The following is an 18,666-nucleotide window of genomic DNA, read 5'->3' on the forward strand; positions in this document are numbered from 1 at the left end:
CCTAACACCTGAACAAACCTTAAAATACAGAACTGATAATATTAAACACTACACAAATTGTGACAGGACATACATGCAGATCATAATACTTTGGGATCCATGAGCTTTATAGGGATCAGTTTCATTTTTAGATGTTAATATCTCTGGTTTCATTTTTTGCTTTGCTTTCCTTTTTTTCTCCTTCCTCTTCTCTATTTTGATTTCATTTCTTCATAGGCATAGTTTGAAGTGAGTATAGGAGGATGGCCCCCTCCAAATATTGTAGGTACAAATATTGAATTGGTTCTCCTTCCTCCACTGCCAATATGATCTCCTAATTCTTCCCTCTTCTCCCTTCCCATATTAAGAAGGAAAACTGTACCTTTGACCCTCTCTTTTCAGCTAGCTCTTTCCCCTCCTATCTGTATCCCTTCCCTTTTCCTCTGCCTTCTCATCACTATTTTCATGGTATCCTCTGCTCTCCTTATTGTGTACTTTCTTTCATTTCCCTAATTTCTATATTTCGCTTGATTTCTTCTCATAAGAACATAAGAGTTGCCCTACTGGGACAGACCGAAGGACCATCAAGCACAATATCCTGTTTCCAACAGTGACCAATCCAGGTCCCAAGTACCTGGCAAGATCATAAGGACAAAAACAGATTTTGTGTTGCTTATCCTAAGAATAAGCAGTGGATTTTCCCAAGCCATCTTAATAATGACTTGGGAATGACTTCTTTTTACTTCTATCATATTTCTCTTAAGCCGTTTCTTCTTCAGGCTGAAGAGCCCTAGCCACTTTAGCCTTTCCTCATAGGGAAGTCATCCCATCCCTTTTATCATTTTCATTGCCCTTCTCTGCACCTTTTCTAATTCCATTATATCTTTTTTGAGATGTGGTGACCTGAACTGTACACAGTATTCGAGGTGCAACTGCACCATAGAGCGATACAAAGGCATGATAACATTTTCATCTTTGTTTTTGATTCCTTTCCTGATAATTCCTAACATTCTATTTGCTTCCTTAACCACCGCTGCACACTGAACTGATGGTTTCAACGTATCCTCAATGATGGCTGGCACTTAGATCCTTTTCGAGAGCAGTGACTCCTAATGTTGAACCCTGAATTCTCTCTCTACTCAGAATAACATTAAAACAATTCCACAGGCATAAAAGGTTCTGAGAAAGTGCACAAAAAATACAGCCTATGTTTGCCTTTGTATCTATGATGAATACAATTAAACAATTTTGACTTCATTAATATCCAGTAGTGTACCATGGGGACGGGGACAGATATGCAGTTCTTCATGGATACACGCTATAAGGGGGTGCATAGCTGGCACACCAAATCCAGGAGTTCCCACCCTACTTTGATGCTGCTGCTTTCCCAAACCAAAAGCAGCGGCAGTAAACTTTAAATGCAGCCATTGCAGGACCTTCATGCACATCCCCACAGCTGCCAGTACACCCCCTTCAATATCACTTCCCTGTTCTGGAGCAAAACCGGTAGCCGCAAGGAGGTGCAGGAAGGTTCCGTGATGGCTGCATTTAAGTTTACAGCTGCTGCCGCTGGTTCAATAAGCATACAGCAACGGTGGGTAGGTGAGGGGGCAGGATACTGGTTGGCATTGGGGTGGAGGAAGAGAGAAGGAAGCAGGATACTCGTAGGGAAGTGGGGTGGAGGGAGAGAGAGGCAGCAAATGTTGAAGGAATTGGGGTGCAGGGAGAGGGAAAGACAGAAGGAAGGATAATGGATGGACAGAAGGAAGGATACTGGAACTTTGTTGGAGAGAAAGAAGGGGCAGATTCTGAAGGAAGTGGGGTGGATGGAGAGAGAGAAGGGGGCAGACATTTGATGTTAGTGGGGAGGGGAAGGGGAGAAGATGCTGGATGGAGGTAGGGATGGGAGAGAGGGGACCAAGTGGGGAGGAAAGAAAGGGGGCATACACTGAATGGAAGTGGTGAGAGGGGACAGACACTGGATGGAAGTGGAGAGGACAGATAAAAGAGAAGATGCTGAATGGAAGGAGTAGAGAAAGAGGGCACATGAAAGAAGGAGGGGATAAAAAAGGGCACATGCTGGAGGGGTGAAAGAGTTAATGAAATATTGGAGGAGTGAGGGGAAAAGGTGGCAAGCTGTAGGTAGACACAGTGAAAAGAGGGAAATTGAAGACTGGATAGTAATCTAGACAGCTGCAGAAAATAAATTGGGGAGGAAGATGAGGGAAGAAAAGGAAAGGGAAGGGAGAAGAGAGGAGATAGTGAAATGCTAGACCATGGGGGAGGGTGGGGATAAGGAAGGGAAGGAGAGCAGCGAGATGCCAGACCATTGGGGGAGGGGAGCGAAGAGTAGAAGATGGATGCCATATCAATGGGGGTGGAGAGAGAGATGGAAGAGGGAGGCAGACAGTTTCTGGAAGGGGCACAGAAGGAGAAAAGATGCCATATGGAAGGGGCAGAGAGATGACTGACTATGGATGGAAGGAAGAGAGTAACAAGAAGATGAGGAAAGCAGAAATCAGAGACGACAAAGGTAGAAAATGTTTTTTCTATTAATTTTTTTTTTTTTTTGCTTTAGGTTAAAGTAGTATTGTAGCTATGTTGATAAACATTTATCAGACTAATTTTAATACATTTTTAACTAATTCAGAGTCAAAACCCCCTTCCTCAGGTCAGGACAGGATACCGTAACAGCAGTATACTTTACTGACGTGAGGAAAGAGGTTTTGGTCTCTGAAAGCCAATAGAAATATATTAGTCATATAAAATGGTATCTTATTTTCTATTTTTATTTGTTAATTTGTAAAGTGATGATTGCTATTTCTCAGGTTTTTCAAATTTACATCTGCTATCTTTATATTTTGCACAGTATTAGTGGACATGCATCACTATTTCTGTTTCTGTGGTGTTGCATTGTATGCAGTCTGACTTCTTTGTGGTTCAGTTTAACTTTTGTCTACATATTTATGTTTTTAGTTTGTGACAACATATTCCATACTGGACAAGAGTGTTTCTGTGTTTACAAAAGACATGGTTTTCTGTTAGCATTGACTGTGCAGGATCGATCTGTACTAGTCTGGCTTGTTTAGTTTTGCAATGGGTGTATTGATGTTCTACTGTTCATTGCAATATATGTAAGATGCTGCCTTTTCCTAGGTACACTCTCGCGATGTGTGAATTATTTCTAAAAATCATGTTTTTAATATAGAGGAGGGGGTGTTAAAAAAGTGATGGGCCCTGGGTGTCACATATGCCAAGTATGCTACTGTTTATACCTGTATTCTGAGCTGGTAACTTCCAACTGTACATTGCTCACAAAACTTGGCAACTATTATTATTATTATTAATAATAATAATTGGAAACGGAGAACATATAAAAATGATGGAATCCTTTCAAAGCCTTCTCTGAACTTTCATCTCTCAATCAGTCTTAGGAGGATGATTTAGATTTAATTACTCATATTCCCTATTCTGAGCGCAAGGAGAGTTCTAAATCCTGGTATGCTTGGTATGTGACTTGCATTGCCTCAGGAAAATTTACTGCTCAATTGGCTAATATGTGATACTTCGTAAACCTTCAGGGTCCTGATACTTAAACTGAGTTAAATGGCCAGGAGAGGCTCCTGGTCATTTTAATTGCCTGTTCGAGGCTAACCAGACATATTCAGTAGCATTTAATCAGATATTGATGCTGAAAATGACTGGTTAGCCCCCAAGCCGAAACTAGCATTTCAGGGCACTTCAGAGGCAGAGTCAGAACTTGTCCAATACCAGGGCTGACTCAAGGGACTGTGGAGCCCTAAGCCAACTTTGTCTTTGGCACCCCCACCTGCAGTCTGGGTTTCTGTGCCTTAATTCTGCTTCCTCCCTCCCCCCGTGCCTGTCATCCAGTATCTCCCCATCTCTCTCAAATCCCCCCTCCTGCTGGACCAGGTAAGGTACTGGCTCAGGATGCTGGTGATATAAGGGCTCCAACATTCCACCACTGCCTACAAGAGATCCCTCTAGGGATTGGAAGCAGGGTGTGGGCACTCGGAGAGGGTCACATTTTAAAAAAGTAGTGAGTGTGAATGAGGATAGGAGGTTGAGGGATACAATTTAAGGGATCACAGGGGCTCTTCAGAAACATTAACATGCATAAGTTGGCTAAGGCATCCAGGAGAAAATTCACAATACACATAATGTACTATAAATTGTGTTGTTTATTTTGCTCTATATGTATTTGCATTAGGGCTGAACATGTAACACGTTATGCTGCGATTAACACCTTAATCAGTTAACACCATGAAACATTTTTAATGTGATTAACATGGGCCTTGATGTTCAAAGTTCCTACACCAAGGTAAAAAAAAAATACCGTGGTAGGAGTGATTTATTTTTTTTACTAGCGATGCTCAGCACAATAGCATGCAAATTATATGCATAGTATTGTGCAGAGAATCGCTTGGGGGAGGAACTGTGCTTGATGCTTGCTCAGAAGAACAATGCTAGGCACAGATCTATCCCCATCCCTCCCATCAAAAAAAAAAAATTAAATAAACATGCCCGACCGCTGCTGCTCTCCTTGCCAGCTGAGCTCTGATCAGCTGAGCCAGCTCAGCTGATTGGGAATTCCTCTGCTGCGATAAGCTCAGCTGGCAGGGAGAGTTGCTGATTCCTCCCTCCCACCCTGAGCCTTCTGGATTTCTCCCACCATTCCCCTCCTCCCCTGACCCCCCCCCTCACTTTGCTGAACCGCCCTAACCTGCCGACAACCCCAGACCTTTAAACTGAATGGGCAGGAGGGATGCCCACTCCTCCTGCCTCAGGTCCCCCCATCTGTCCGCACAACCCTCCAACCCAACTCACCGGACCTTTTTTAGAAGACTCAGCAGGAGGGATGCCCATTCTCTCCTTTCAGCAGACCTGCCTCTTCAAAATGGCGAGCCTTCCCCTTCCCAGTGCATCATGGGATGCACTGGAAGGGGCCTAAGGCCCTGATTGGCTCAGGTGTCTAAGGCCCTTCCCTGTAATAGTCTTGAATGGGGGAGTCCTTCAGGATTCACTCCTGTCTCCTTTGCTCCTTAACATCTTTATCAGCCCATTAGTGACCATTATCCAAATTTTTAACATAAAATTCTTTACCTACACTGATTATATCCTGCTTATTTACAAAACAAAGAGAAAAAAAGATTCCAACCTAAACTGCAGTAAAAAACAACCGAGAGCAAACAAAACAGAACTGCAGCTCTGTACAAGACGTAGGCAAAATTTATTGTGACAAAATAATTATATGCAAACCCTTTTACCAATCAAGGGACCCGACACGGTCCGTGTTTCGGACGAACCTTCGTCAGGATCCATGGTAAAAAAAGGGGATAACAAAAAAAGTCATAAAAAATTGTAGAGTAGCTGCAAAGTATAAGCGACGTCAAAATTCACCACTGCAATGAGCCGTCTTGTACAGATCTGCAGTTCTGTTTTGTTTGATCCTGCTTATTTACCCATGTTTTCCTTTTTTCCTTATTTATTGATTCAATTTTCTATATCGTCCTCCCAGGAGAGCTCAGAATAGTTTATATGAATTTACTAGCTGATGCCCCGGCGTTGCACGGGTATTTAATTATAGCAATAACACTGTAAATGGATTCAAATAAAGATACTTTATAGTGGAGAATGAAATTATTTTTTTACAGCTTAATAAAAAGTACAATATTCAAATTATAATGTGAAAGATTTGACAAAATGAATACAATACAACTAACGCAAAACGTGATTATAAACAACAATTTTAGTTTCACCTCCTGGAGCAAGAACATATAAATTATTGGGTGAACCCACCCTTGATCAAGCAACATAGAGTTGTGGGCCGCGAGACCCCCAGAACATATCACCCCAGGTAGTGAGGGATCTGCATACCAAGTTTCGTTCAAATCGGTCAAGCCGTTTTTGCGTGATCGCGGCACATACACACACACATACATACATACACACATACATACATACACACATACATACATACACACATACATACCTCCGATTTTATATATATAGATTCAAGTACTCAAGCAGGCTCACAATCTATCTCAGTGGTTCCCAACCCTGTCCTGGAGGACCACCAGGCCAATCGGGTTTTCAGGCTAGCCTTAATGAATATGCATGAGCAAATTTGCATGCCTCTCACTTCCATTATATGCAAATCTCTCTCATGCATATTCATTAGGGCTAGCCTGAAAACCCGACTGGCCTGGTGGTCCTCCAGGACAGGGTTGGGAATCACTGATCTATCTAATGTACCTGGGGCAATGGGGGGATTAAGTGACTTGCCAATGGTAACAAGAAGCAGCATCGGTTTGAACCCACAACCCCAGGGTGCTGAGGCTGTAGCTTTAACCACTGTACCACACTCCTACAAGCCTGCCTTTCTCCTCTATCATCATGGTTAGCTAAACGACTTGTGTCCAATCCTAATAAAACAATAGTATGTTAGTATGTTGGATCACTGAACTTTTGCCAATTCCGTCCACAGCACCTATTCTGTTTGACTGTCCTATACTACCTGTCCCTTCTTTCCATAATAATTGGAACTCGCACCCTGCATTCAAACAACTCAGAAATTTGGCCGCAGCTTTATTCATTGAAATACTCAAATAACAATGCAAATCACATTCATTTTCATATCCCTCACTTCCTAGCGGCCTTCCATTTTCATTCCCAACAGCTAGTCAGTCCCGACCTAGCTGCTTTTTCCCAAACATCCCACTATATTAGATTCCATTTCAAGTATTCCATTTTCAAGACCTGTGATGTCGCCTAGCCTCACCTGTCTGTGGTGGTGCCGCACACAGCATACAACATTATCATAACTTGTACTTATTTCCTCACAATCTATGGCCGCCTGGAAGGAACCCTACCCCATTTTCTGCCAAACTGTGACTGCCAACCCCCCATGCAAACCCACCCACATAACACAACTAACTCATTGAAAGAACAACCCCAAAACCAAGAACAATCACACCCAACAAGGACCTCCCCTTCCCCAACCCTAAACACTAGTAAACCAGCTCCACAACAGGGATGGAATTAAACCCGCAAACTACCCTCTCATCCCCGATTACCCAACGCTCCTCTTTCCCGCCTACCCTCCTCAGACCCCAACCTCCCACACACAAATTCCACACAATTCTCCTGCCCGAATCCACCACTCACAATCCTTCAATTCCAATCACCACTGAATTACTCTTCAATTCTGACCCAATAATTCTTCCTTCTACCAATCAGCCCCTAATTTCTTTAACCCCTTATTCTTATTACACTTTTCAACTACCTAAATTCCCCCCCCCCTTTTCTAATATAGTTACTCCTGCAGGTCTCGTCCAATATTATGAGCCCTTTCTTTAATTTCAAGGACTTTTTTTATCTGAGGATTATTTCACTCTGGTTTCTACTCTCTTCATCAGCTGTGCTAACTATGTCGTTTTCTTGATTTCAAGTTCCTTCATACTCTCATATATGTCGTTATTATTTCTAAACTTGACTACTGCAACACCATTTATGCAGGTTTAGCAAAAACCTTTACAGACCAGCCAAAATACAGTTTTTGAGTCCTCTGTCGTGCTCGCCACTTCAATAAACTAACACCATTATTTCTGTGAACACATTGGCTGCCTGTGCAATACTGCCCCCTATTTAAAATGTTATGCCTTACCCACAAATCTTAATAGTCTGGTCAATCGCAGTCTCTCTCTAAGACCCCTTTTTATCAAGCCACTTTAGAGTTTTTTTAGCGGTAAAAGCTCTGCTGCTCATAGAATTCCTGTGAGCATCGGAGCTTTTACTGCAGCAGCTGGCGATAAAAAACCCTAACGCAGCATGATAAAAGGGGGCTTACATTAGTTATTCCATATTCACCAATTACAGTCGATTGATGCTAACTGTCTAATTCTTCCAACCCCTCACCAAGCCCATTATGAGTCCATACGAAAATCTGCTTTCTTTTTCGTGGCACCTAAAGCGTGGAATGACCTCCATCCACCTATTTGTTTGTAATCTTTTTTTTTTTTTTTTTAGTTTAAAACCTTATTGAAGACTTTACTTTTTGGATAAAGCCTTTTGTATTACCCCTCAATGATATCTGTCTTTTCCTTTTGAGTCTGATTTGAAGCCTTGAGAAGACCAGGAGATTCAGAATTTGAATATATATGCTGTATATATTTTTAATGTTTTTGATTTTAAATTTAGCTAGTTTCTTATAGGGCTCCTTTTACGAAGGTGCGCTAAGGTTTTTAGCGCACACACAAAATTACAGTGCGCTATAGTGCGCGGTAGCCAAAAATCTACTGCCTCCTAAAAAGGAGGCGGTAGTGGCTAGCACACTCGGAAATTTAACGCACGCTATTGCGCGTGTTATGGCCTTAGTGCACCTTTGTGAAAGGAGCCCATAGTGTGTGCAAGTGTCTCTGTCCTATCCAACCTCCTCTTTTACTAAGGCGCGCTAGCTGTTTTAGCTTGCTAAATGTTAACGCGTTCATAGAATATAATGGACGTGTTAGCGTTTAGGGCACGCTAATATTTAGCACGTGCTAAAACGGCTAGAGTGCCCAAAATGAATTGTTAGGCAATTAATGAATTTAGCATGAATTAGAAGATTTAAATTAAATGAATTCTAAGTTAAAACATTTTTTTAAAATAATAAGTAATAAATTAAATGAATTAATTAAAGTTTTGTAGTTTAAAAGGTAGGGAGGATGGGCTCAAGCTGGTGATGTAAGCAGGGGCAAGAGAACAGTGTGGCTTGTCTCTCTGAGAAAACCCGGAATGGGTGTAGCTGCATAATATGAGGTTTGTTCTCTTATTTACAAAATCCTTTCGGTATCATTTTTGTAACTGGTGATTTATACATTTTTGAATTTAGTAAAAGTTCTCCCATATTTGGAGTTCCTTTCCTAATGAATTCTTTTAATGTATGTATACTGCCTTGGCCCATGCACTGGAGTAGGCAGTATATCAAGAAATAATAAACATATACTTAGAAGTTTTCCAGTATCCATTAATTTGTCAATGGCCTTATAAAGACAGTGCCCCTAAAAATTCCCTCTAACTTCTCCAGCACTATACAGACAGTGCTTGGGCAGAGTGATGGCATTACATAGGGCACTGATATTCAATCCATTTAACTAAGCAGATCCAATTTAGAACAGCTGTCATAATTTGTCATAAGTTAAACCACTTAGATGTACAAATAGTGGTTGAATATTTCTGCTATATATCTACTGGCCGTTATTCAGCCACTGGCAAATAGTGTTTATTTTTTTGTCCGCCACCAGCACTAAAACTGGGAATTCAATGCCGGATCTTGTGCGGACTTCGACCAAATGTCCAGTTTTTTAAAAAAACTGGCTAGTACATGCCTGGTTAAGTCAATATTTAGATTTAACCGGCCATGGGATAGCACATAAAGATATGGCAGCTATTTATGCATTAAACATGGCAGATTAGCTCAGGATATTGAGAACTAACCAGACTATGGGCTCCTTTTACGAAGGTACGCTAGTGTTTTTAGCACACACACTGGATTAGCGCGCTCTAGCTGAAAAATTACCGCCTGCTCAAGAAGAGATGGTAGCTGCTAGCGTGCGGCATTTTAGCGCATGCTATTCCACGCGTTAAGGCCCTAACACACCTTCATAAAAGGAGCCCTATGTCCCTGAAATGCTTCCAGAATACCTCTGATGTAGCCAATTTCCACCTGGTTAAGTGGCACTGAAAATGACCAGATAGTTACATACTAGCGAGTTAACCGGTCGGCAGCTTTTCCGGGTCAATTAACCCGCTTTGAAAATTAGCTGGTTAGAGGATAATTTTATATGAAGCAGCTTAGATTCAGGTGCCAAAAATGCAAAAAAAGTGGCAGTATTTAAATCATTAACTTTGGCAAGTAGTCTCATAATTGGTAAACCAGTAGAAATATGTGAGTGGCATGGTATGTATTTTCACTATGGGTGTGTACATGGGTGGGGTTTAGGAGGAGCATGGGTGGAGTGGGCAAGTGTGCTCACTGATTATAGAATACTATAATTTACACAAGCAGTTATAAAATGTAGGCCTACTCATTTGCACCAACTCTAGGGCTCGTCTATATGATCGTATCTTACATTATGGTACATTTACCAGCACATGCGCTAAGAAAAGAAGGTGCCTACTTTAACCTTTAAAATAAGCTTTACATAGGCACATTTTGTCTACCTTAACTTAGCACCTAGTTATCAAATTACCTTGTTAGTAGATGGCAGCAAATGCTCTACATGTATATATCTCAATCTACAACTCTGAATTTATATCTTCAGATCTCAGTGGTGTCACTGAATAAATGCAGCAAACTTCCCATATACACCAAAATCTTCATCAGTCACAAACTCTTCTTCATATTATAAAGCTAACTTCAAACTTCAATTATACTTTTATTCTAACTCCAGCTTATAATTAGATACTTAAATCACCTGCAGGAGTCATTGCAGTTCTAGTGCTGATCTGACTACATGTATGCACTGCTACTTATCTGAAAATAGCAGTACTAAATTTATGTGTTTTATTAAATGGAACATCCAATAAAAAAAAATGTTTGCCACTGAGGATTAATATTGGTCCAATACAAAATATGCTCCAATAAAGAGTAAATTTCTAAAGTGATACATAACGTACATAAAAATGTAATTTTACAGGATACTTAATGGACCTAGCTAAGTACTTACAGTCAAAAACTTAAAGCCAGTAGTAGAAATGATTCCAGCAGTAAAACCAATGATCATTGCGCCAAAAGGATTGATATTCATGTCAGCACATGTTCCAACAGCTACACCTCCTGCTAGAGTAGCATTCTGAATATGAACCTGTATTGAATAAAAAGAAGGCAATGACTTCATCCTCCAAAAACCATGCATGCTAGAAATCTTCATGAACACTTGAATTCAGTCTGAACTGGAATAAGAATCGAAATTCAAGTTAAAACCACATCTAGTTGCATATTTATGATGTCACAGTGATGTTAAGAATGTGCATTATAGGATCCGACACGGTCCGTGTTTCGGATAACACGCCTTCCTCAGGGGTCCATGGTGGTTAAGGTATAAAGCAAACTGCATAAAAGATAACAAACACACGCCAATCACGATCAAATGGGGTCAAGCAAGTCTTACACAATGGCAAAAAAGGCTTTATACTTTATACCTTAACCAACATGGACCCCTGAGGAAGGCGTGTTATCCGAAACACGAACCATGTCGAGTCCCTTGGTTGGCTATAAGGTTGTATATGTTACTGCATTTACTAATAAACAACGCCTGCATCTTGTACATTATCTGCAGTCTGTTCGTTGTTTTCTGGTTGCTGTTGTTTACTGCAGACTGCGTTGGATTTTCTTTCTCCCTTTTGTGCATTCTCAAGAATGTGCATCAAGCATGTCCACTTGCTCTGAACCACAGCCACTGTAATAGGGATTCTCTTATTTTCTTAACCTTTTGGGAATGAGGTTTAGTATGCTATATATATTTCATGTGTTTTGCTTGACCCCCAAAATAGAAGGTTTAGTATGCAATATATATATATGTATATATATATATTTTTTTTTTCATGTGCTTTGTTTAAGTAATGCATTATTAAACATCTTTTGACCTTATATCAAACTGGAGTCCTCTTTATCCCAAAAAATAAAGCCCCATTCACCTACATGTGGATGCCTCTTGCATGCCTAGTGACATCTAAGTCATGTCCTCATAACTCGTGCCCTCATAACTCGTGCTTATCTAGTGCCCAACTCACACTCAAAATTAGACCTGCTTTTGCAATGCCTACATTTTAGGTGTTAGTAGACACAGGATGCTGAGCGGCATGCAATTCTGTAAATGGACATCTATATTGAAGGCATGCCCAAGCCTATCCCGCTAGGCACAGCTTTTTCCGATGGGTATCAACAAAATTTTGGACATCTATTTTTTGAATCACGTCCAGCCTTTGGATGTCTAACTTCCAATTATTGCTTGTTAAAGTCATTAATTGGGCTTATTATCCACTTTATTTGGATGCCTAAGGCGGTGGGTATCCACATTATGGCCTTTAATGCTCCATCGCTGCTCTGATGCTCATAGGCTTCTATCGCGACCTAATAAAAGAGGGCCAAGGTTTTTAAATAAATAAAAAACTCTTTTACGAAGCCACATTAGGCTTTTTTTTATCACCAGCTATGGCAGTTTTAGCGCTGATGCTCATACAAATTCTAAGAGCGTCGGAGATTATACCGCCATGGCCGGCGATAAAAAAGCCTAACATGGCTTCGTAAAAGGGGTTATAAGTTAGGTGCCTAAAATGGCTAGGCCCTCCGATCTAGGTACCTAACTTTAGCACATGACCCCTTAGAGACAGATTCTATAAAAGACACCTAAACTTGCACTAATCAGTTAGTGTGTGGTAATATATCTCTGCTGATTAGCACAGAAATGCCCGTTCTCTACCTCCAGACATAATCCCTCTGTGGAAAATTTTTAACCCTTTAATTGGCAGATGGTGAAATGGCTGCTTTATTTAACTTGATGTTGAACGAGAGCAACAGTGCAAAGGTAACATAGTAGATGACGGCAAATAAAGACCCAAATGGTCCATCTAGTCTGCCCAACCTGATTCAATCTAAAAATTTGTTGTTGTTTTTTTTTCTTCTAAGCTATTTCTGGGCAAGAATCCAAAGGTAACAGGCAGCTTAGTAAATTACTCCATAGTCTGTGTTATCTCTTTTTATGATTCACTAAGCTAGTAAAATCTAGCTAACAATTTTGCTGCTTCTGGCTATTAAGAAATTATGTATGAATACATCCCTTGCTGCAAAGGCCCGGAATAAAGCTATATTTGGGACAATATTCAAAGCATTTATGTGTCTGGTGGAAGGGGTGTGGGATTTGTGGCAATGATATTGAATCACTATAACAGTCATTTTTACAACAGATCACCTATGTTTAAAAAGTAGGCATATGAACATAAGAATAGCCTTACTGGGTTAGACCAATGGTCCATCAAGCCTAGTAGCCTGTTCTCATAGTGGCCAATCCAGGTCACTAATACCTGGCCATAACCCAAGAAGTAGCAATATTCCATGCTACTGATCCAGGGCAAGCAGTGGCTTCCCCCATGTCTTTCTCAATAACAGATTATGGACTGTTCCTCCCGGAACTTGTCCAAACCTTTCTTAAAACCAGCTACACTATCTGTTCTTACCACAACTCTGGCAATGCATTCCAGAGCTTAACTATTCTCTGAGTGAAAAAAAATTTACTCCTATTGGTTTTAAAAGTATTTCCCTATAACTTCATCGAGTATCTTCTAGTCTTTGTAATTTTTGACGGAGCGAAAAATCGATCCACTTGTACCCATTCTACTCCACTCAGGATTTTGTAGACTTCAATCATATTTTCCCTCAGCCGTCTCTTTTCCAAGCTGAAGAGCCCTAACTGCTGGTTTAGGATAAGTTCTTTGATTATTTTTAAAATATTGGATTTTGAAACATGAAGAGTGAAGATTAAAAGTGTTTTAAGAAGAGAAGCTTACTTAAATTGTCACAAAACAGAAAATGTGGATCTATGGAGAGCTATAGTGCTAAATGCCTCAGATAATTCATTTTTATCTAAGGATCTGATAAAAATGAATTACCGTAATGCATAGGAAATGTATTTTCTGCAGCTGATTGGGTATTTAACAGTTTATCCTAATTGAAATTAGGGTGATTCTGTATATGGCACATGCCTTGTTTAGAATCAGGCTCTTTGTCACTACATATACTTTTACATATGTAATCTCTAGCATAATTGTATAGAAGCCTCTTTATGCCTGTAAAAAGGCTGAAAAATCCATATCAATTTGATCTAACTTGAGGAGATCCATTTAGCAGTGTCACTCAAATGGATCATGCCTCTCCATATAGTCATATTTTAAAAATATCTGGGTTTGATATTTCAAATTACCCCTCCCCTCCTTTTACAAAACTGCGAAAACAATTTTTAGCGCCAGCTGGCGTGCTGAATGCTCTGTGCTGCTCACGACACTCATAAGGTTCCTACGGGCATTGGGAACAGCGCAGCACATTCAGCGCACTGGCCTGTGCTAAAAAACGCTTCTGCAGTTTTGTAAAAGGGGGGTTATATTCACTGCATAGGTTTTTTATTGACTATTTGTGGTAAATTCTTTGAATATTGTGCTGCTCCCTTCCTGACTGCTTGTCAAACAGCAGAGATAAAAATGCATGGCTGCTAGCATATGTTTCATATCTTTTCATATCGCACCAGTTTTAATGATTTATTTATTTAAAAATTCTTACATGCCTATTTACCAATCTGGGCAGCTTACAATATATACTGTATATGTAATAACTAGTCTTTAAGCTCGTTACATTAACGGGTACTAGAATATATATGTCTGTCTGTCTTTCTTTCTGTCTCTCTGTCTCCTTAGCCGCTGTCTGTCTATCTTTCTTTCTTTCTTTTCGCTCCTTGGCCGCTGGCTGTCTGTCTGTCTCTCTGGTCCCTGTCTGTTTGTCATTCTTTCTGTCTGTGTCTCTCCCTGGCCCCTTGTCTGTCTGTCTTTCTGTCTGTTTCTCTCCCTGGCCCACTGCCTATCTCTCTCTGCCCCCCTCCCCTCCCCCCCCTCCCGAGCAAACCAAGATTGCTGCCTGCTCCCCAGCACACTTCTTCCCCCAAAGCAGTCCCTTTTCCCTCTCCCCCTCCACTTCCCTGTACAGCAGTAGCAGCTAGACGCCTCGCAGCACCTCGGACACCCTCCTGCAGTTGCTCTCACCGCCGCATGCGCCGCAAGCCAATGCACACTGTCTACACCACAAGCCGACGCACGCCGCATGCACTGCAAGCCACCACACTCCGTATGCACCGCAAATGGAACATGCAAAATATCTGCCCAATTTAAAAAAAAAAATTTAAAACCGGCAGAAGCCCTGACAGCAGTGACAGGAGGCTGCTTCTCCTGTTACTACTGTCAGGGCTCTAATGATCCGTGCAGTCGGTTGAGGGCGTGTCAACGATCGTCCCCATTTGCATGCAGGCCTTTTCTGAATTAGTCGGCCTGCATGCAATCGTGCACGGATCGGATACGGAATCGGGGGTTAGTGAATCTAGCCCTTGGATGGCAGGGATATTTATTTATTTATTATTAACTAACTAGTACTAAATTACTCTTGCTTTGGTTTACACTTCAAGTACTAATCGAATACAACTTATTTTCTGGTTCCTGACAGAGTTTGGTACTGTCACTGAGGAAGCCCTTATTATAGCTGGAGATTTTAACCCAGTTTCATTGCATAACATAGAAACATGATAGCAGATAAAGGCCATATGGCCCATCCAGTCTGGCCATCTGCAGCATCCGCTATCTCCTCCTCTCCCTAAGAGATTCCACATACCTGTCCCATACTTTCATGAATTCAGACTGTCTTTGTCTGCACCACCCCTACCAGGAGACTATTAGCTAAATGGACCAGAGCACAAACAGCTTTACTAGACAAGCTGAGTTTTTCAAAAAAATATGTCTGCTTTTGCTTTGTGCAATGCCTGGAGATAGTTCATTCTAGAGCAGCGGTCTCAAACACGCGGCCCACGGGCCGCATGTGGCTCTCCAGGTTTTATTTGCGGCCCGCGGTCTGGAGGCCATCATTCTCTTCCTTTTGGAGCAGCAGCCGGCTCGTTCGCTCAAAGCCGCGGGTTGGCGGCTCCTTGCGCTATCCACTCCTGCATCGGAAGCCTCTCTGATGTCACAACATCAGAGAGGCTTCAGACGCAGGCGCGGATCTCGCAAGGAGCCGCCACCCGCGGCTTTGAACGAACGAGCCAGCCAGACACGCTGCTGCTCCAGTGGCGTACCAAGGGGGGGCGGTCCACTGTTCTCTTCCCTGCAGGGCCGACCAACTCTGGCGGCCCGATGTCAATTCTGACGTCGAGAGGACGTTCTGGCTAGCCAATCGCTGCCTGGCTGCCCGGAACGTCCTTTCCGACGTTAGAATTGACATTGGGCAGCGAGAGTTGGTCGGCCCCTTGCAGAAGAGAAGCAGGGAGATGGCCTGTTCCCGATAGCAGCAGCAGCAGCAGCCTATTCCACGGCGGCGGTGGCATGGGGGAGGGCAGGAAGGAAGGAAGAAAGAAAGAAAGAAGGTGGGGTGGGGTGGGGACAGGGAGCCAGAAAAAAAAGCAAAAAATGGTGCACGGAGGAAGGAAGAAAGAAGGAGGGGGGACAGGGAACCAGAAACAAAGCAAAAAATGGGGCACGGAATCAGAGAAAGACAGACAGAGAAAGAAAGAAAAAGTTGGGGGAGGGAATGAGGTCTGGAGGAGAGGAAGCATACAGGAGGCTGAAAGAAGGGAAGAAGTATTGGATGCACAGTCAGAAGAATAAAGTGCAACCAGAGACTGATGAAATTACCAAACAAAAGTAGGAAAATTATTTTATTTTCAATTTAGTGATTGAAATGTGCCAGTTTTGAGAAAGAAAAGATATTGAACTTTAAATGTGAGTGCTGCAGAAAAAAATAGAGTACTTGGTGGGCCGCAGAAAAAATAGTTAATGTCTTATTAAAGAAATGACAATTTTGCATGAGGTAAAACTCTTTATAGTTTATATATCTTTCCTTTTAACTGTTAAAGGAAAGTTTTATAAACTATAAAAAGTTTTACCTCATGCAAAATTGTCATTTCTTTAATAAGGCATTAACTATATTTTCTGCGGCCCTCCAAGTACCTACAAATCCAAAATGTGGCCCCGCAAAGGGTTAGAGTTTGAGACCACTGTTCTAGAGAGAGAGAATGCACTTTTATTCAGTCCCATACAACTCCTATTCCAGTATGAACTACTTTTTTGCTGATCATTTGACTTCAGTTAGGTTCATAGATATTTCTACTGCCTCTACAACATGGTCTGATCATTTCTCTCTTTTATTACAGGGTGTTCTGAGCCTGAGAAAAGTGGTCCTAGATATTGGAAGATAACTGGCTTAAGAAAAAAAAACAAACACTGACCTTTTGTGATTCTGTTAAAAAGAATATTGGTAAGGATTTTGATCTTATTGATTCAGGGAACATTTCACTAGAGATACTTGGAAACGCTGCCAAAGCAATTATTAGGGGCAAAATTTGCACTAAGGTCTGGCGAAAAAAGAATTTGTTGAACTCCTATGAAAAGTGAGCTTGGCAGCATCACAGTAAAGACTCTATCAAGGCTATTCTTTAGATAACGTTGGTAAAACAATCATATCTCTTCCCCCGGTAGTCTTAACTCTTCCCAGCCCTCCTCATTCCACAGACTGCCACCATTAAAATGACATGGCAATATTGAACTTGCCAATCAATAACACTATATTGCAAATGTAACTCAACTTGCTGTAAGCCGCAATGATTCCATGTTAAGATTTGCAGGATCTAAGAACATAAGAACATAAGCAGTGCCTCTGCCGGGTCAGACCACAGGTCCATCCTGCCCAGCAGTCCGCTCCCGCAGCGGCCCAAACAGGTCACGACCTGTCTGTATCACCAGAAGGGGCTCCCTTGCCACCTTGGTTTCTCATTTAAGTCCTGTCTTCCTATCGAAGTCCTAACCCTCCGGTCTTGCACATGCACGACCTGGTTTGGTTTCTATACTCATTACCTGGTTAGCTTTCTATACTTGTTACATCCCAGCTCCTCCCTCAGTATCCCATGATCCCTTTATCCTTCAGGAATCCGTCCAATCCCTGTTTGAATCCCTGTACCGTAAGTTGTATTGTATGATGATACTATTCATATAAGGGCGATATAAGTCTGGTACATTAATTACCCAATGGCTTAAGGTCTGTTCTTGTGGCAACTATAGTTAGCTCAGTTAGGACTCCTGAGACACACCAGTATGTGATAGTATGAAAATCTGTGCCACCTTGGATGATTCAGTAAAACTCTCTACATTTTGGACGTTCAAAAATTGATGACTGATGTCAATAACTTCCTTCATAATCTGAATATTCCAAAGCTTCTTGTTAAAGCAACAATTATTAAAGCTCTTATTATAGATAGAACCCAAGAACAGATGGGTTTACATTGTGTTTTTTAAAGTTTACATTTCAACTGGTCTCTAGATTGTTGAAGGTCTTTGACCATATTTTGGATTTCAGCATCTTACCTGATCAGCGTGCTACCCGATTACCTGCTGATGGCCCATATTTCTGTGGGAGGGCCAGCGCCAGCACTCTAATTTTGTAATTAAGTCAATAGAGGATTAAGGGGTCCTTTTACAAAGCCGTGTGAGTCCCTTATGGCAAATGTGATGCAGCTCTTTCAATTCCTATGGGCTGCATTGCATTTGCCACACTACCACGGCTTTGTAAAAAGGGCTCCAAGTAACTTGCCCAAGATTAGAAGGAGCAGTAGTGGGATTTGCACTAGTTGCTCCTGGTTGCTTAGTTGGACAGGCAGCAGAATTGAATACTGCTGACACCTGCAGAGTTGCAGTTCCTCCCTGACTCCTCCCTTAGAATGTGTCCCTTCTGCCCACTTTAATAATGACTGGTTAGTGCTGATATTCTGTTGCATTGCCCTGCTCAATATCTGTGACTAGCCTGCAGATTGCAATTTAAGGAGGCAAGATCCTCTCCTCTCTGCTTAAATTGGTTTGAATGCACTGCCTCTAGTCCTTGTAATT

At 41.6% G+C, this 18,666-nt stretch overlaps 1 protein-coding gene across 2 annotated transcripts in view; it reads right to left on the reverse strand.

Moving 5' to 3' along the window:
• Positions 1 to 18,666, reverse strand: part of RHAG (Rh associated glycoprotein) — a 112,672-nt gene that overhangs the window by 32,359 nt on the left and 61,647 nt on the right. For both annotated transcript variants that reach the window (XM_033939515.1, XM_033939514.1), the window contains exon 6: positions 10,710 to 10,847. In XM_033939515.1, coding sequence (XP_033795406.1) covers positions 10,710 to 10,847 — 138 coding nt within the window. The remainder of the gene's footprint in view (positions 1 to 10,709; positions 10,848 to 18,666) is intronic.

The sequence above is a fragment of the Geotrypetes seraphini genome, chromosome 3, assembly GCF_902459505.1.
Source record: "Geotrypetes seraphini chromosome 3, aGeoSer1.1, whole genome shotgun sequence".
Taxonomy (NCBI): Eukaryota; Metazoa; Chordata; class Amphibia; order Gymnophiona; family Dermophiidae; genus Geotrypetes; species Geotrypetes seraphini.